The sequence below is a fragment of the Lemur catta genome, chromosome 6, assembly GCF_020740605.2.
Source record: "Lemur catta isolate mLemCat1 chromosome 6, mLemCat1.pri, whole genome shotgun sequence".
Taxonomy (NCBI): Eukaryota; Metazoa; Chordata; class Mammalia; order Primates; family Lemuridae; genus Lemur; species Lemur catta.
Genome location: NC_059133.1, coordinates 62194043 through 62211332, shown reverse-complemented (window position 1 = coordinate 62211332; position 17290 = coordinate 62194043). Strand labels below are relative to the sequence as shown.

The 17290-nt window shown below is 36.6% G+C and overlaps 1 protein-coding gene across 4 annotated transcripts in view; it reads left to right on the top strand.

Moving 5' to 3' along the window:
* The window catches only part of TMEM117 (transmembrane protein 117), a 464054-nt gene extending 450457 nt beyond the window's left edge, over positions 1-13597 (top strand). For 3 of the 4 annotated variants that reach the window (XM_045553978.1, XM_045553979.1, XM_045553977.1), the window contains one exon: positions 11866-13597. In XM_045553978.1, coding sequence (XP_045409934.1) covers positions 11866-12512 — 647 coding nt within the window. In that variant the 3' untranslated portion in view covers positions 12513-13597. Of the gene's footprint in view, positions 1-6896; positions 7092-11865 lie in introns of those variants that run through there. The other variant, XM_045553980.1, reaches the window with a different exon arrangement.
* Positions 13598-17290: the final 3693 nt, after the last annotated feature.

Sequence of the window (17290 nt, the reverse complement as noted above, 5' to 3'; positions counted from 1 at the left end):
ATAACAAGTAGCAGACAGCTGAGTGATCACAGAGAAAGGGTAGCATTAGTTCCAAAGCTGTTCAAATGCAGGTAATGAATGTGTGTCTGTTTTAAGGACAATGGCCTGGGATCCCACACCTGCTATAATAAAAACTGCTGAAGAAATCTCTGCTTACACTACCGTCTGTGCTGCCAAACAAAAATAGCCTGAGCGCAGAAAACATTAACATCTGAGTACTGCAGAAAACCTTTACTTCCCAGCTAGGAGGCTGTTTTCTGCTTTGAGCATGAGGCAACCTTCCTAAATTGGAGAATGAACTCATGAATAGGGAAGATGCAGCAGGTTTCTTTCCTTATTCAAAATGAATGAGGCCCATCTATTAAATTCACTGGATAAATCAATCAATTTGAGTTCAGGTCACATAGTGTGGTTTCAGAGTCCCCACTTAATCTCAGCAGCATGCTACCCTTTTGGACTTCTAAAACAGCTATCACACACATGGCATCATCTTATCCCTTTGGGTGGGCTTTTGCTTAGACCATCTGTTCTTGCTACCAGCTCTTGTCCCAGGCCATCACTGCACTAATATTGTCTCTGACTATCAGAATACCTGTCAAAAATATACTGCTTAAATGTAGAACATCAGATTTTTTTAAAAAGGAGGGAAGAATTGGAGAACCTGTTGGTAAGAAAAAAAAAATTGAGCCGTTAAAAAAATTTTAATTTAGGGCTATTTTGCATGGCTTTGTTATATACACTGTCATTTATAGATGGTACAGATTCAGAGTTTGTAGCGCCCAAAGTTTACACAATCTGGAATGCTCTATTTAAGAAGTCGAATATAAAATTACATCTAAAAATTATATTCAGTGCCTTGGAAGGGAGCCATGCATCCAGAGTCCCTGAAGCTTCAGTGTCATTAACACGGAGGAAAAGCCTACTGTGCATTGAGAGAGAAGCAGATATCTGACTTCCATCTGAACTAAAACCCTTGTCCCACCGAATATTATTTTCCAAAAACTTAAAAGGAAGTAAGACTAGTTACGTTTTTGTAATGGAGACTGCACATTAATAAGGTTTGCCAGAAGGTGGGACTATATTGTAATTAAGGCTTTGATGCCGTGTTTGCCAAATTACACTGATTGCCAAATCGTCAGGGAACTTTATAAACATAGAGATCGCTGGGCTCCGTCGCTAATGGTTCTGACCCAGCAGGTCTGGGCAAGGGCCAGGGAATGGGACTTTGGGAAAGTTCCCCCAGGTGATGTTGGTAATTGGGTACGGCTCCTTTCTAATTGGGAAGCCACAGATAAGGTCAGAATGTCTCCCTGAAATAGTCCATGCAAACAGCTGGATGCCTGGACCTGTGGAAAAGGCCTTTGAGGATTCTGGAGATTAAATTCAAAACAAAGTAGGGTAGGTGGGGGTTTTGGGGTGAAGAGCTCCACCATAAACAAATTAAATCTCATTTGTGGTAAATCCAGTTTGTTCACCTGCATCCACAGGTCCATGATAGAATTCCTGGGAAAATGACTACAGGTTCGGAGGCTGAGGAAGTCTGAATGTTTCCCCCTCTCATTTGTGTTCTGTTTCTTTTACTCTCTCTGTTCTGCTAATTGGCCGAAGAGTTTGCCGAGGCCACTCTGGAATAGTATCTAGTCTCCTGTGAAGGGCTTTTTACTTTATCTGTCACATTTGTTAGACAGTTGTTTCTGGGGAAACCTAGGTAAAATTTACAAACTACTGTGCTTCCTGTTGCACTTTAATATTCTCAGTAGTTAGTAGCCTACAAATTTCCATGAGAATGCTAAATACTAACTTGTTGATCAGCTCTTCCAAATTCTGCTTCTTTTTTTATGAAGACTTCAGTGCTTTCCTTGCTAAGCAGATACAGTATCACCACTGGGGTTATTAAGCATAAAACCCTCTAGATCCTCCAGTGGATCTCGAACATTAGTATGTATTAGAATCACTTGGAGAGCTTTTTAAAATGGTATCTCCAGCAGCCACACACTCAGAATCTGATGCCTGAGGTATGGGACAGGGCCAGGAACCTGCCCTCTCTCAAACACGGCAAGGGATCCCTGGCAGGCAGCCAGAGGACCACGCTTTGAAAAACACTGCTGCTGAGAAATATTCTCTATAGTGAGAATTCCTCTCATCTCAGCTTTCATTTATTTTCATATGCAACTGTTAAAATCAAAAGCCAAGGGGCAGAATGCAAATTCAGTAGAAATGGGGTGCCCAGTGAGAACGGCAATGGTACAGTCCTTTCCAGCTGGAAAGTCAGGAACTGGGGCCAGCAGAGGAAGTACCAGAGTAGACTGTGAGGCTGAGCTGTGCCAACGAATAGGCTATGGTTGGGAAAAGGTGCTGGCCTAAGTGACAGCAGAGGAAGCTGAAGCCAGGAATAAGAAGGGGCCCTGCAGAACCCCAGACAGCTCCCTCTGTTGCTTTATTTGCCTTGTTTGTCCTTCAGTAGAAGAATCTGCACAAGGACAGCTAAGGGTCTCTAGAGTCAGAGAAGTCCCCAAACCAGCACATCCCTGTGATCTAAAAAAGATATTCAGTGCATGCTGAAGCAATGGAACATAAAGGTTTGGTGCACAGGCTCTAGCTCTGCTGCTTACTGATGGTGTGGCCCTCATCGAGTTCCTTAACCGCTCAAAGGCTCCGTTTCTCATCTGTTAAATGGGGACAGTAATGCTACTTATCCCACAGGGTTGTTAAGAGAATTAAATTAGTTAATATGTACAAGGCACTTAAAACATTGCCTGCTATGTAGTAAGCATTCGGTAAGATTTCACTCTTTTTCACTTAAAGCTTTTCCTTTTATTGGTCCAGAGTTTGTGTTTCCTATTTAATTCAAAGACATTGGGAAACCAGAGAGAGAGTTCTCTTGCCATTTATCTGCTGTTCTGAGTTCTCTGCTGTTAGCTACTGTTCTGAGTCCTCAAGAAGGAGAAAGCTAAAAATGAAAAGTTCTCTCTCCCAATGAAATAAATACTCTGTGTGTGGAGGGTTATCTGACACTGATGAGCTCCCATTGACATTTTAAAGGCATTTAGAATTTGAGTATTTTTTAATCCTGATTCCAAGCTAGTTTTATTTACGCATGTCAGAAATAACTTGAATTGTTGCATCTGTTTAGCTCATCTGGATCCCCCTTGACAGATGGTTTGCTGCAGTATGTATGAGCTTTTCATTTTATCAGCTGGGCTACAGCTTATAAAAATAAATCATCTCTATCCAAGGGTGTTTTCAAATATATTTTTTTCCTTGGAATTTTCACTTCAGTAACAAAGGGGATACACGGTTAGGGATTAAGTCACATTGGTACTTTTAGCTCAAGTCCATTGTTTCTGTCCTAAAAGTAGATGCTAAAAGCAACTGTATAATTATCTCCTCTGCTCTCTTCCCTTTTACCTATAAGGTGAGTGCATAAATGGATTCAAAGTGTGATGTACTGAGTCTCTGGAGGCGAGAGAGGAATGGTCTCTCAATTCAGTATCAGAAGCTCCTCTGAGTTCTATTAATGCCAATCCCAATGGAAGCTCTGCCATCTGTCATCCCAGCCAGACAAAGGCAGGGTCCCATTGGTGGCCATCATCTGAGTAAATTAGAAGGGGGTTGGGCGAGAGGCCAGAAGGAAGGCCTGTGCAGCCTCGAGAAGAGAATTCACACTGTTGGCACTATGATGCCCAGGGGAACCCTTTCGGCAAAAATGGAAAATGTAGAAGTAAACAAGCCTCTGTAGTGTCTGTGTTCTGTTTCAGGTTCCCGAGTGGTGCAAGGGCACAGGTGCTTTATAATGGTGAGAATTTGGAAAACAATGAATAAAAACTCTTCATTTTATTTTCATAGGTGCATGGTTTCCAGCAAATGAGCTCCCAGAGATTTTTTTTTTTTTTTAAAGAGCTCTCCTGTGTCAATCAGACCATGAGGAGCGCTGGGGGTGGCAAGCCAGTGGTCCACCCAGCAGAATATGCTGTCTGACAAAATTTGCAAGGGACTTGTTATAGGGAAATATGATGCATCCTGTACAAAGTGACAGTCCCCAAAGACCATGAATTTATCCAAAGTACACAAAGACCTCCTGCTATCCTCTCAGTTGTGAATGTTTTCAAGCCTCTCCTGAAGTAATTTCCATTTCCAATGCATTTGTGTAGTTCTAAGAGTTAACTATGTTTGCTTATGTAAAAAGCAGCAGTTTTCTTTGTCTAAAACTCATAGTTTTCAAGGCCACGGTTGCTTTGCCCATAGCATGTCAGTTTTTGCTGACCCTGAGCTAGTCTGCTCTACCCACACTGAGGTGTTCTTCATTTATACATATATGAGCATGTTTATAACAGAACTCACATGCCCTTCAGGAATTGTTTTCACAGCTGGAGGAAAAACCTGAAATATATAATTAATTGTAAACTTTGAGACATGAATATTTTGCTTTTCCCCATTTTTCAGATTATACCCAATTTTAACTGTCTCCTGGAATTCACCAGATAATTGTGACACAGGCATTTGATTTGAAACACTAAAACTTCACTTTAAATTTTTCTGGGTACATTGGCTCAGAGTTTACCAAATGGTTTACAGACATTTTCTGAGTGAATATGTGTTGAAAACTAAGCTAGGATCTGGGGAACACAGAAATGAATATGACACAGTTCCCAATCTTGAGAAAGTCATAGTCTAACGGTCTTCTAATTCAGTACAGCTACAGGTTCTCTTCTTTCTATTTTTATGATCTCAAAGTTTCTACCTGTACTCATCAAACTGGATTGCTTCCTGAAGGAATAGTCTCCCAGTTAGGAAGTAACAATGACAAGAGAGGCACTTTGAGAAGTTACATTCATTTGCTTTTAAGTCTCAAGAAGGTACTTTGCTAACTTAAATAATTATTGTTCATTCATAAATTAGTTAGTAAATATTTTCAATTTACTAAATGATCTCCTAACGACCCAAGCACTTAATGTGGTTTCTAGATGTCCCTAAATTACCTAGGGAGGGAGATGAAGAGATGCTATCTCAGTGAACTGGGTTTTCACTACTCGTGTCTGGAATGAGAGGACATTGAATATGGCCAATGAACTCTCCCCTAAACCAGAGTTCTGGCCAGTCCCACCTGGCTGTGAAATAAAGAGAGGACCAGAAAACAACCAGAAATCAAATAATAACATGGCAGGAGTAAGTCCTTACCTATCAATAACAACATTGAATGTGAATGGACTAAACTCCGTAATCAAAAGATATAGAGAGGCTGAATGGATGAAAACACAAGTCAACCATATGTTGTCTGCAAGAGATGCACTTGACCTATAAAGACACACATAGACTGAAAATAAAGAGATGGAAAAAGATATTCCATGCAAATGGAAACCAAAAAAAGAACAGGAGTAGCTATACTTCACTCAGATGAAATAGATTTCAAGACAAAAACTGTAGGAAGAGAGAAAGAAGGTCATTATGTAATGATAAAGGAGTCAATTTAGCAAGAAAATATAACAATTCTAAATATATATATACACCCAACACTGGAGCACTCAGGTATATAAAGCAAATATTATCAGAGATAAAGAGAGAGGTAGACCCCAATACAATAATTGTTGGAAAACTCAGCAGTCCACTTTCAGCATTGGACAGATCATCCAGACAGAAACTCAACAAAGAAACATTAGACTTAATCTGCATTATAGACCAAATGGACCTAATAGATACTTACAGAACATTTCATCCATTAGCTACAGAATGCATGTTCTTCTCCTCTGCTCATGGTTCATTCCCAACTATAGACCTTATGTTAGGCCACAAAACAAGTCTTAAAATATTCAAAAAATTGAAATCATACTACCTATTTTCTCTCACCACAATGAAATAAAACTAGAAATCAATAGTAAGAGGAACATTGGAAAATACAGAAACACATGGAAATTAAACAATATGCTCCTGAATGATCAGTGAGTAAATGAAGAGATTGAGAAGGAAATTAAAAATGTTTTTGAAATAAGTGAAAATGAGAACACAACATATCAATATCTGTGCAACACAGCAAAAACAGTAATAAGAGGAATGTTTGTAGCAATAAGTGCCTACATCAAAAAAGTACAATAGAAGTGCTTCGTACAACCTAACAATGCATCTCAAAGAACTAGACAAACAAGAGCAAACCATACCCAAAATTAGTAGAAGAAAAGAAATAATAAAGATCAGAGCAAAAATAAATGAAATTGAAACACAAAAAATACAAAAGATCAACAAAATGAAAAGTTGGTTTTTTGAAAAGGTTTATAAACAACAGATATACAGATAAAGAAATTGTGGTATATGTACAGAATGCAATATTATATAGCCATAAAAACAATGGAATCCTGCCATTTGCAACAACATGTATGGAACTGGATAGCATTATGTTAAGTGAGATAAGCCAAACACAGAATCTCACACATTCTCACTCATATGTGGGAGCTAAATATTGACAACAATTGAGCTCATGGAGACAGAGTAGAATGATGGTTACCAGAGTCTGGGAAGGGTATCTGGGAGTGGGGATAAAGCGGGGATGGTTAATGAGTGTAAAAATACAGTTAAATGGTTAGATAGAATAAATGATATTTGTATATTGTAGCACACCAAAGTGACTACAATCAACAGTAAGTTAGAGTATACTTTAAATAACTAAAAGAGTAGAATTGGAATGTTTTTAACACAAAGAAATGATAAATACCTGAGGTGATGGATACCCCAATTACTTTGATTTGATTAATTCACATTATGTACCTGTATCAAAACATCACATATTCCTTATGAATATATATTATGTATTCATAATTAAAAATAAACATATGTGTATAACAATAAAAAAAAAAAAAAGAAAATTGTGTATTTATTTTACTTTTCCAAAATTTGTCTTCTTCTAGGCCATGGCTTCGTGCTGTCCTAAGAGGGATGTAAATGACTTTGTGGAGCATGACTGTTTCGTGCACCTACACCAAACGTCAAAGTCTGGCCAAGGAAAGGCGCCCACTTGGTACAGAGGTGCCTGCAGCACAGCTCAGACAGTGCTAACTGGCAACTCTGTTGAGTAAAAGATTAAAAATATTATAATTGCATATTTGGATCATGAAAGTTTTGGTTTATAGTAGAACTACCAGCACTTTGTAGTTTTTTTTTTTCTAAGTTGAAAAAAATAACACTTTTCCCCAAATTGTTGTCATTTGCTTGCTACGTTAAGTGAAGGTAATATTTAATGAAGAATCCTTTTAAAATTAACTGTCTCAGGATTCTGTAAACTCCCACAAAGAAAAAAGATAAAATTTCCATTATGATATCATTTTTGACAATCAATAAGATTCATTAAAAGCACAAAAAATAAGAAAGAGGTAATCCCACCAACACCATGCAGTGATGTCTCATTAAGGAGACAGTGAGCTGTTTCAACAAGGAGATTAATAGAAACAATGTATGGATTCTCACCCTACCTTCTTGCTGATTTACATTATGCTATGTAGGTGAAACAACAGGGGAAAAAGCAAAGGCTCTCATATGATTAATGACGAAATACCAAACCTCTTGTTACTGTTGATTGTATATTCACAACAACACACTTGGGAAAATGACTAAAGAAGCACTTTCTATTCTTTTCTTTTTTGTGTCTTATATCCTTTCCATGTGGGTCATTTCAGGGACTCAAATTTATTTTTTATGGTAAACACTGTTTCTCAGAATATGCAGTTTTTTTAAGGAAACCTTTTTCTTGCTGAAAATTGTGTATTCCATCTTCTTCACTCTAATGGGGAGATTTCCTGGCCTATCATAAAACGTTAAGGTTTGGCAATGTTTATTTCACAGACTCATCAAAGGGAATTTTAGGGCTGGGAAGAAATCTTAAGGATTACACAGTTCAACTCCCTCACTTTATAGACAAGAACTCAGAGGTTGAGTTGCCCTGCCTGACATTGCCTTCTGGTTCACCACATCTCACAGGGCAAAAGAAATTCTTTAAAGAGGAGAAAGCATTGCCAAGGTAACAAAACCACTGTGTGGGAAAATGGAAGGATGGATGATAGAGAAAGATGAACATCCTTCCTCTGCAAATAGATAAATGAAACAGAGGCCATGTCAGGTGGCCAGAAACAAATAAACAAAAGCAATAAGAAGGGCCAGTTTTTCTACCTTTTTAGCAGCTTAATATTTTGGCTGAGTGAGGAAAGGACACTGCTACATCCACAGGAATAAAAAAAAGAATTATGATACCAGTAAGCAGCCTGCCTCATTCCGTTCTCTCCTCTCTGCTCTTCCTCACCCTCCCATGGCCTCTCTCTATGGGGGACACTTATCCCATATTCTTTAGCCTCAAAATTCATGTATATAAAATATCTTTTCTCAAGGCCAATACTACTGCAAGCTGTAGACAAACTACCAATTGCTAAGGATTTTTAACATGTTAAATATGCTGATTTACAAGACATATTTACAGGTAGATAAACACTGGGTCCTCTTGGACAACTGGTCCCATTATATCTGCCTATTGATGTCAGTGTTCAGTAACTTATGCTGTTTTATCCAAACTGAAAAAATTAATCACCTTTAGAATATATCTTTGTTACAACCCTTGCATGCCCTTTTCTCTGTCTATTCTACCACCAAGAGCCTATATTATCTGGATTGAAGAAGTAAAGAAAAGAAATTGGAGAAATAATGCCATCTAACATTTTTGGCAAACTTAATATATTTCAGAGAACTTTCAAATATAACCTTTCATTTTATCCTCACAAATAATCCTTTGAGATAGTATTATTCTCCATTTCACAGAATAAAAGATTGGATTCTACACACAGCTAAGTAGAAGGATTTGGGGGAGGAGAGCAGAATCATAGACCTGGAAGGCATCTAGTTCAGTCTCCTAAATTTGAAAATAAAATACTTGTGGTCTGGAGAGGTTCAGTAGGTTCCCCAAGGTTATGTGATTTAGGTTTACTGCTAGGATGTAATCTCTCATCTGCTGATTTCCAACCTGCAGCTTTTGTCGCCATGGTACCCCCTAGCACACTGGCAAAGATGTGTTAGAGCGGGGTGATGACATTCATTAACGGATGCTAGGCAACACAGTTTCGATTTGCTCCCCCTCCACCCCATCTAAATATTTAGACTTCAGGTCATGTGAGAAATAACATGAAATGATTCTTGGGTGTGAACGTTTAGTGGTCAAACTGAGCCAGCACTATTCAACTGGTAGAAAAATACTTTCACAGTATAGGAAAAAGTTCCTCCTATTCTCAGTGTTCTCTCTCAGTTTGGTCAGCATCCATTGACATCCACTCTTACTCTGTGATTTTATTGGATTGTTTCCTTTGTCTGTTAACACTCATTGAGTACCTTCTCCTAACCAGAAAAACTACTCTTCTCCAAGCTCCGTGAGTATTCCTCTGTCTCCCTCAGGGTTCTATAATGTTTCTGATATCCTGTCACCCTAGAAACAGGGGACCCTTTGTGAAGGACTGCCCCATTCATGAATTTATATTAACAAAAAGACCTAAAGAGAGGTACACATTTCTACAAGGGATCCTTGTGAGTCAAGAAAGGGGTGGTCAGTCATACGAGCTCCAGAACCTCTTCCCACATCACCTAGTCTGGCTTTGTAACACATGGAGTTTACAGCAAGAGAATAAGTATGAAGCTCCTACAACAGAGAAGAACCCAGATCCCCTCTTTCAACTTGCCCTCTGTCATGGAACAAATTGGTGCCTAATTCTGGATGAGAATCTCCAAGCTTTTTCATTTCACCTTTCTCTCATCCCTCTCCTGCCTTTATTTTTCTACAATATTCTCCATTCTTTTCCTTCTCTCTTCCTTCAGCCCCTCTCTTCCACCTCATCTCATCTTTTTCTGTGTGCTGTTCTATCTGCAGCATGATAAAAGCATAACCTAAAAGAAACACAAACTTTCCAGATTGTTTTCTGTACTGCTTTTCCTTCAAGGGCCACGTGAATTGCTGCTTCTTTCAAAATCTTTCCTGCAGAAATTATCTCGGTTTTTATTCCATTTTCTCAACATTTATGGTTTGTATCACTCCCTTGGCACCTCTCAGATGTGGGCTCTCATTAATTATTATTTGTCTGTTGATGTCTCTGTCCTGTTTTCCTAACAAGACGATGAATTCCTTTCTGGAAGACAGAAACATAATGTCTTCAGCATCTAGCAAGGTATCCTACCCAGAGTCTCATATAGCTTATTCTTAGTACAAACCTGTTTTAGTTTTGAAGACCTAAGGAGTGGTTTGAATTGAACTGTGCCAGATATTATAAATAAGTTGTATCTGAAAACCACACTCCCAATGTTCCAAGTTAGTTTCTAGTTTATGTATGCAAAAAACAAAAATCATTCAGGCAAGAGTTTCCATTACAAATATTATAAACTCTGTATAGTTGAATGATTTCAGGAGAGGCAGAGTTATAATTTCCCTTCATATGGTTTATGTAAATTATTTTCATAGAGAGCAAGTTGCACCTTCTCATGCAAATGAAGAAATTATCATGGCTTAGGCAGGCTTTGATGATAATAATAACTGCTAATACCCTACTATATGTACCAGTTACTATGCTTAGTATCTAATAATCTCATGAAATGCTAAGAACTTTAATAAACACTATTGTTTTCTGCACATAAAGAAACTGGACTTTAGAAAATTTAAACAATTGGCCCAAGATCACACAGCTAGTAAATTTTGCAGCCAGAATTAAAACACTTTAACCTTACATTTAGTAGGAACTTAGAAATATGTAATGGTGATGATAAAATACTTTCCTAAACTCCTTACAATTATATTTTTTATGTAGCTATATATTGTTAGAATATATGTTGCAAAATACATAATCATATGAAGTTGTAATGCTATAGTGTTGAATGTTGTTATCTTCAAGTACAAAATAATTTTGGCATTATACATAAAATCATTATAACTAGGCTTCTAGAACTTGTTACATAAGTCACCTAGCTTGTTAGATCAAACTTATGAGTTTGGTGTTACTATATTATTCTAATCTACATGATATTGTAAAACTTGCAATAGATTATAATAAAAATTATAATGCAATCTAGTATTCCTTGAAAGTTTTTCCACATCCTTTCCATTTGCAGATGAAAAGATATCACTTGATAATATATCACTAAATAATGTGTTATTTATATAAGATTTTTAAATACTACAAAGACATCATAGTGGTTACAGTCTCTCCAAATCATGTCTTTTCATGCAGTTCATTAGCATTGGTTATATTTGTATGTCTGATATATTCTGTTCAATGAGAATTTGATGCAATTATTTTTGAAGTCTTGAAATGAATGCTCAAGGATTATTGATCTGAATCACATCAACTAATGGTTTAATCAACAGGTCACCTACAAACAGCAATGTGAATTCAATTGATATACTGCTGTGCTTGCATTGCAAAATGATTTATTTCTTGCCCAGACATAATTATAAAACTGTAAGAGATGTTCAGTCATATATTGGACTTTTCTAAGAATTTCATTAGAGTTTGTTTTTTAACATTAATTGAAATGTTCTAGAGAATAACCTACATGGAACCAAATTTGAGTATAGCTATAGTGCATATAAAACAAGGAGATTTAATCTTGTTAGTATAAATACCATAAATTACTGGCTTGGGGACCTACAGTTGTGTTTTCATATGCCTAGAATCCATTTAGTAAATTCCCTTTTCCAATTCACTTAATGGATGCATAGCACTCTCAAAAAATTAATTGTTAACAGGTCTAAAACATTAACAATTTATACTATTATACCATTATCTTCATTTTATTGAAGAAAACCCTATTGAAATTTTATGGCCCTTTGATTAATGCAGTATTTCTTTTTTAATGCAGGCAAATGGTTTAACTATGGAATTATCTTTCTTGTCTTGATTTTGGATCTTAATATGTGGAAGAACCAAATATTTTATAAACCTCATGAATATGGGCAGTATATTGGCCCAGGACAGAAGATATATACAGTGAAAGACTCGGAAAGTTTAAAGGATTTGAACAGAACCAAGCTTTCCTGGGAATGGAGGTCCAATCACACTAACCCTCGGACTAATAAAACATATGCTGAGGGAGACTTGTTCTTACACAGCAGGTTTATAGGGGCTAGCCTTGATGTCAAGTGCCTGGCTTTTGTTCCAAGTCTGATAGCCTTTGTGTGGTTTGGATTCTTCATTTGGTTCTTTGGACGGTTTTTGAAAAATGAGCAAGGCATGGAGAATCAAGACAAAACTTACACTCGCATGAAAAGAAAATCCCCATCAGAACACAGCAAAGACATGGGAATCACTCGAGAAAACACCCAGGCCTCAGTGGAAGACCCCTTGAATGACCCTCCCTTGGTCTGCATCAGGTCTGACTTCAACGAGATCATCTACAAGTCTTCCCACCTAACCTCAGAAAATTTGAGCTCGCACTTGAATGAATCTACCAGTACAACAGAAGCTGATCAAGACTCAACGATTTCTAAAAGTGCACCTACGAACTAGACTCACTTACTTGGAGAGAGCACAAAAAGCAACTTTGAGTGTAACTTTAGTCTTTCCTTTTGTAAATGTAAGGTTTACGTAGTGTTAGGTAAAGAAATACAAACAATGCCACAACGGTGCTCAACATGCTTTTTCTAGGACTCATTGTTTTCTATTTGTATTATAATACACGTGCCTATCGTATATTTAACAGTCCTCTAGAGATTGCTTTCCACAACTGCACAAGCTATTTACTGATTTTACAGCATAGTAGATAAGCTGATAACTCATGTATCTGATGTTCAACCATAGTGGTGCCTTGAGACATTAAACTTTTTAACTGTACCAGAAATGAAGTGTGGAACAGTTCTCTAACCCATTTCCCATGGGTTTTGTTTGTTTGTTTGTTTGTTTTTTGGTATACAATTATTTTGATCTACACTTGATGTCTAAGCAGGAAACAGATATAGCTAAGACGTGACCCAGGATATCTTGGTTTCTTATTCAGCAGCAAGTTGGTGACTTTGACAGCTGGACTGCAGAAAAACATGGTGATTACCTTTTAATATTTACTGGCTGTCTTCCAAATACAGATACAGATGCAAAATTCAGTGATACGAGAACTATAACCCAACATGGGTCACTACTTGTGAAATGTGACTTTCTCCAACCAGTAATTGCAATTAGGTGATAATACCTAATTATGTTTTCCTAATTAAGGATAAATTGCTGCTTGATTAAAAATCCTGCCCTTCACCTTTGGGAACAAAGGTTAAGAGGCACAGTTCGGTGAACTCTCAAATTTATTGGCATTTACACAAAGCCCTAGACAACCAAGGAACTGAAGTTTAATCATGTGAGAGTTGCACAGCCCACCATCTACAATATTTGTACATCTTTCTGCAAATACGGCTCTGGAAAGTGAAAATTGAAAAACATATGCCAAGCCTGAGCAAAGGAACTCCTCTAAAAATCATGCAGCAGAACCTTGTCAGGTAGAAAAAGCTGTGCATGAAAGAATCTGTTTAGTATCTTGTTTTGTGTGTGTGTGTGTGTTTTTGTTTTTTTAAGAACTAAATATTGCACATAAATAAATAAGAATTCTATATCAGTAATTATGTGATGTAGTTTTTGTTTAGGGGATTCAATTGCATCTTAGCTTAATAAGAGTCCATTAAAATGGGGTTTTTAAAGCTTGATGCCAGGCAAGTTAAAAAATGGAACACTACCAACTTGCTGTTAACTTTGTTCCATAAATTATGGTTATGTTTCTTGAGGGGATGAGGGGAGATCACTTTTAAGGCAAAATTATTTTCCTGTCACATACTGACATAGCTGCATTTTGTCTTTATAATTTTTTAAATCTCTCTTGTTTTGATCTATCTGCTTTTAAGCTTGCAGCATAGCATGCATAATAGAACTATGCGTTTATCTGTCACTTGAGAGCCTGCTTTAATAAACATCTTTCTACAATTGTTTACTAAGCAGCTGGAACCATGCCCCTGCTGCTTCTTTTACCTTTAATAGCCATGCTACTAGAATCATAAACATCTCTGACACTAAAATGCAGAGATCAAGCTGACTGCAGTAACCATTGACCATACTATCTGAAGAAACTTACCATGTCATCCCTGATCCATGGCAATGTTGGTCATTACTAAATTTTCAAACCCTAGGACATTCAACTTTCAGCTCCAGGACAAGGAAGTAATACGACCTGGCACCATATTTTTATTTATTCTGAAACTTATTGTCTTGTAGAATGAAAAAAGAAGCTGATTTAGGAAGTAGGTGTTTATTATTAGTATGAATTCCTTATAAAATATTATTTCAGAATTTTTGTGTGGGTATTAAGTGAAAAATATTTTAATGAGAGAATCTAAGTAGCAGAAGTAAGGAAAAAATAACAACCCTAGGGCACCATGCTTATGTGTTTTTAAGGATTAACTGAGAAACTGACTTCAACTAGTATGTATTTAACTTCCATAAATTTAGTACCAAATGGAATAATTTCCAGAGATTACATTTTAATAGTCAAATAAGATTTCAGCCTTCTATGGCTTCTACTATTCAATTTTATATTGACTTTTTTACTCTACCCTTGGATCTTGTTTCTTCTTTTGCTCCCTCTTTTGGATATTGCATTCATACCAAGTAAAGATACTGAAATAAAATAAAATCAAAGTCAAAATCAAATCCATTCATGTTTAGTCTTGGATCCGGAGCCATATACCAATAGACTATGACTCTACAGAGCTTTTGAATACCAAATCTTTTGGAGTATTAAAAGCAGAAAAAAAAAAAAAAAAACTTGTGTAGGAAAAATTGAAGCATTAGAAAAAGGATTAAAAATCACTAACCACATATTCTAAAGAAAGCTTAACAAATGTGATGTCTTAATTGCAGTGATGCTTAAAGACTATAAATAATTATATTTCTACTGTTCAGTAATTACAGTATTTTCTTCCATGCAGTGAAGACTTTGTAGTAATTTGACACACTTTTAGTATCCTACATTTACAGAGTACTTCATTAGTAGTTTAAATACAAAATTAAATAAATACTATGAATTTATGCCTGATAATATACACATAGACATAAATCTCATCACCACATGCCCATTTGTATTATATAATCATAAATACCCAATTTTCTTCCCATGGTAACTACTTATCATGTTACCTTATCTTTTAGCACATCTAAGATCAACATTTAAAAATGTTAAGAATTATTTCTTCTCTATTTGCCCTAAGAGTCAATCAGGCACAAAAATCTCCTTTTATTTTTACAGCATCAGATTTTGAAACAAGTAGTATACAAAAGCAGGCGTTTTGACTGACATATTGATTGACAGTACAGTGCAAAAGAGTCCAGTAGACACTGAGATTTGAAGGTGGGGGTCAATATATCCCATCTTACCACTGTGTTCCATAAGCAATTCTATTACATTATTTCATCACCAACAAAATGCAATATGAAACATGAGAAATACGTTGTTAGTAAATCACTTTTAGCTGTCCCTATAACTGAAAGTTCATGATGCCCACTGGATTTTCTGACATTCATCCAAGACCTTGGTACCTTACCATTGCTTATCATCTATCTGTCCTCTCTCTGAACTGATCCCTATTTTAAATTTAAACTCTTGGTTATGCAACCACAACCTGAGTATTGTTCTTCTACTGGCTTTTCCCTCTGAGCCTGTGACTTGGCTCACTACTCTATGTGGCCCGATTTCCTCTAGCTTTGTCTCTCAGAACCCGACTCTGACCTATTAGCCAGCCCTACATTTAAGATGGCAAGAACAATTCAACTAGTTCTGCAGCAGATAAACTGGCACTTTTCTCATTTATCTCTATGCAGCAGACTTTTAAACATGTTTGTGTGCTTAGGGTTATAATTAATGAGAACCAATGTATATATAAGAGAATCAAGTTCATAAATGTTTGGCTTACTACCATTTAGACTGGACTAGAGCCATATTATCATTTGAACAACTAGAGAAGTTCAGATGTAGTATTTGTAATTCACAAGCCACTGTTGTTGAAGATAACTAGAAAAAGAAGTGGATATTTATAATGAAAAGAGAAAGCCAGATGGTGGTGAACAAGTGGAGTTACTCTGATGAGATCTTAGAGATAAAAATGGCAGTTTTGCTATAAATGGGCTATAAAACTGCAGAGAGGGGATCAAGGCCCCTGTAAAGGGAACTTCAACATAAAGTTCTCAAGAGTCCAGTACTCTTGTATGTTAGTTTGGGGACTCAAAAGTATGTTCACCATAGTGGAGGGTATGACATAAAAGGCTGGTTGGTTGGTTGGTTGGTTTCTTAAACATTCCAAGGTTAAAGTTACTCTCTGTCTGCCCCAAGGAGTAGAGTGAGATATGGGAGAGGAGAAATGGTACCTATGAAACCAACTACAAGGGTAGGGGTGGGAGAAGTGGGCAACATGAGAAGAGAAAGACAAAAATCAACACAATTCAGAGCGATTTGGTGGAAGAACAGACATGGGGCTTGCAAGCACAGTATCAGCTTACAAAAGCTGACATCTTGTAAATGAAAATATCTCGTGAGTCCTTTGTGACAGAGATTCTGAAAAATTTTAGTGAGAAACAAAATTGAAAACTATTATTACTAATTTGGTATGTGTAATATGCCCCTGATGATATTTTAATTTAATATGAGGTATCAATTATTTTACTTGGGTGAGTATAAATATTTCTAATATATTTCATAGGTTTATTTCTTACCTCTGTCCTCCAACATGATTTTTCATAAGTCTTAAGTTCCTTACCACCAAATACTACTACTGGGCTGTTCAAGGACTTACCTACATAATTGAGAAGAACTGCTATAATTTATAATTGAGAATTACAGTAACAAAACCAATTTATAGATGCTCCTTTCTCTCATAAATTTTTTCACTCTATCCAGATCTTTGCTCAATCCTCATATTAATAATACTACCTTTTTGAGTATTTCCTATGTAGAAATAAATCATCCCATTTAATACTCACATTAACTATTGAAGATAAGCATAGTTAACACATTAGCTGCCATGTGAGTTGTATGTAACGCATGCTAGTTTTGAGCCCGGGGCCTTGTGACGCACATGTAACACATGTTTCTTCACCTTGGGAGCCACAAGAACTATTTTTCAAGTTGCATGTAACTCACACACAGAAAACAATAAAAAATAAGCTTTTCATTAAATTAGAAAGGATCATTTTGTTTTCAAAATTTTTATTCTATTTTCCTAATAAAACACTGTGGCCCCAAGGAAAAAAATTTTTTTTCT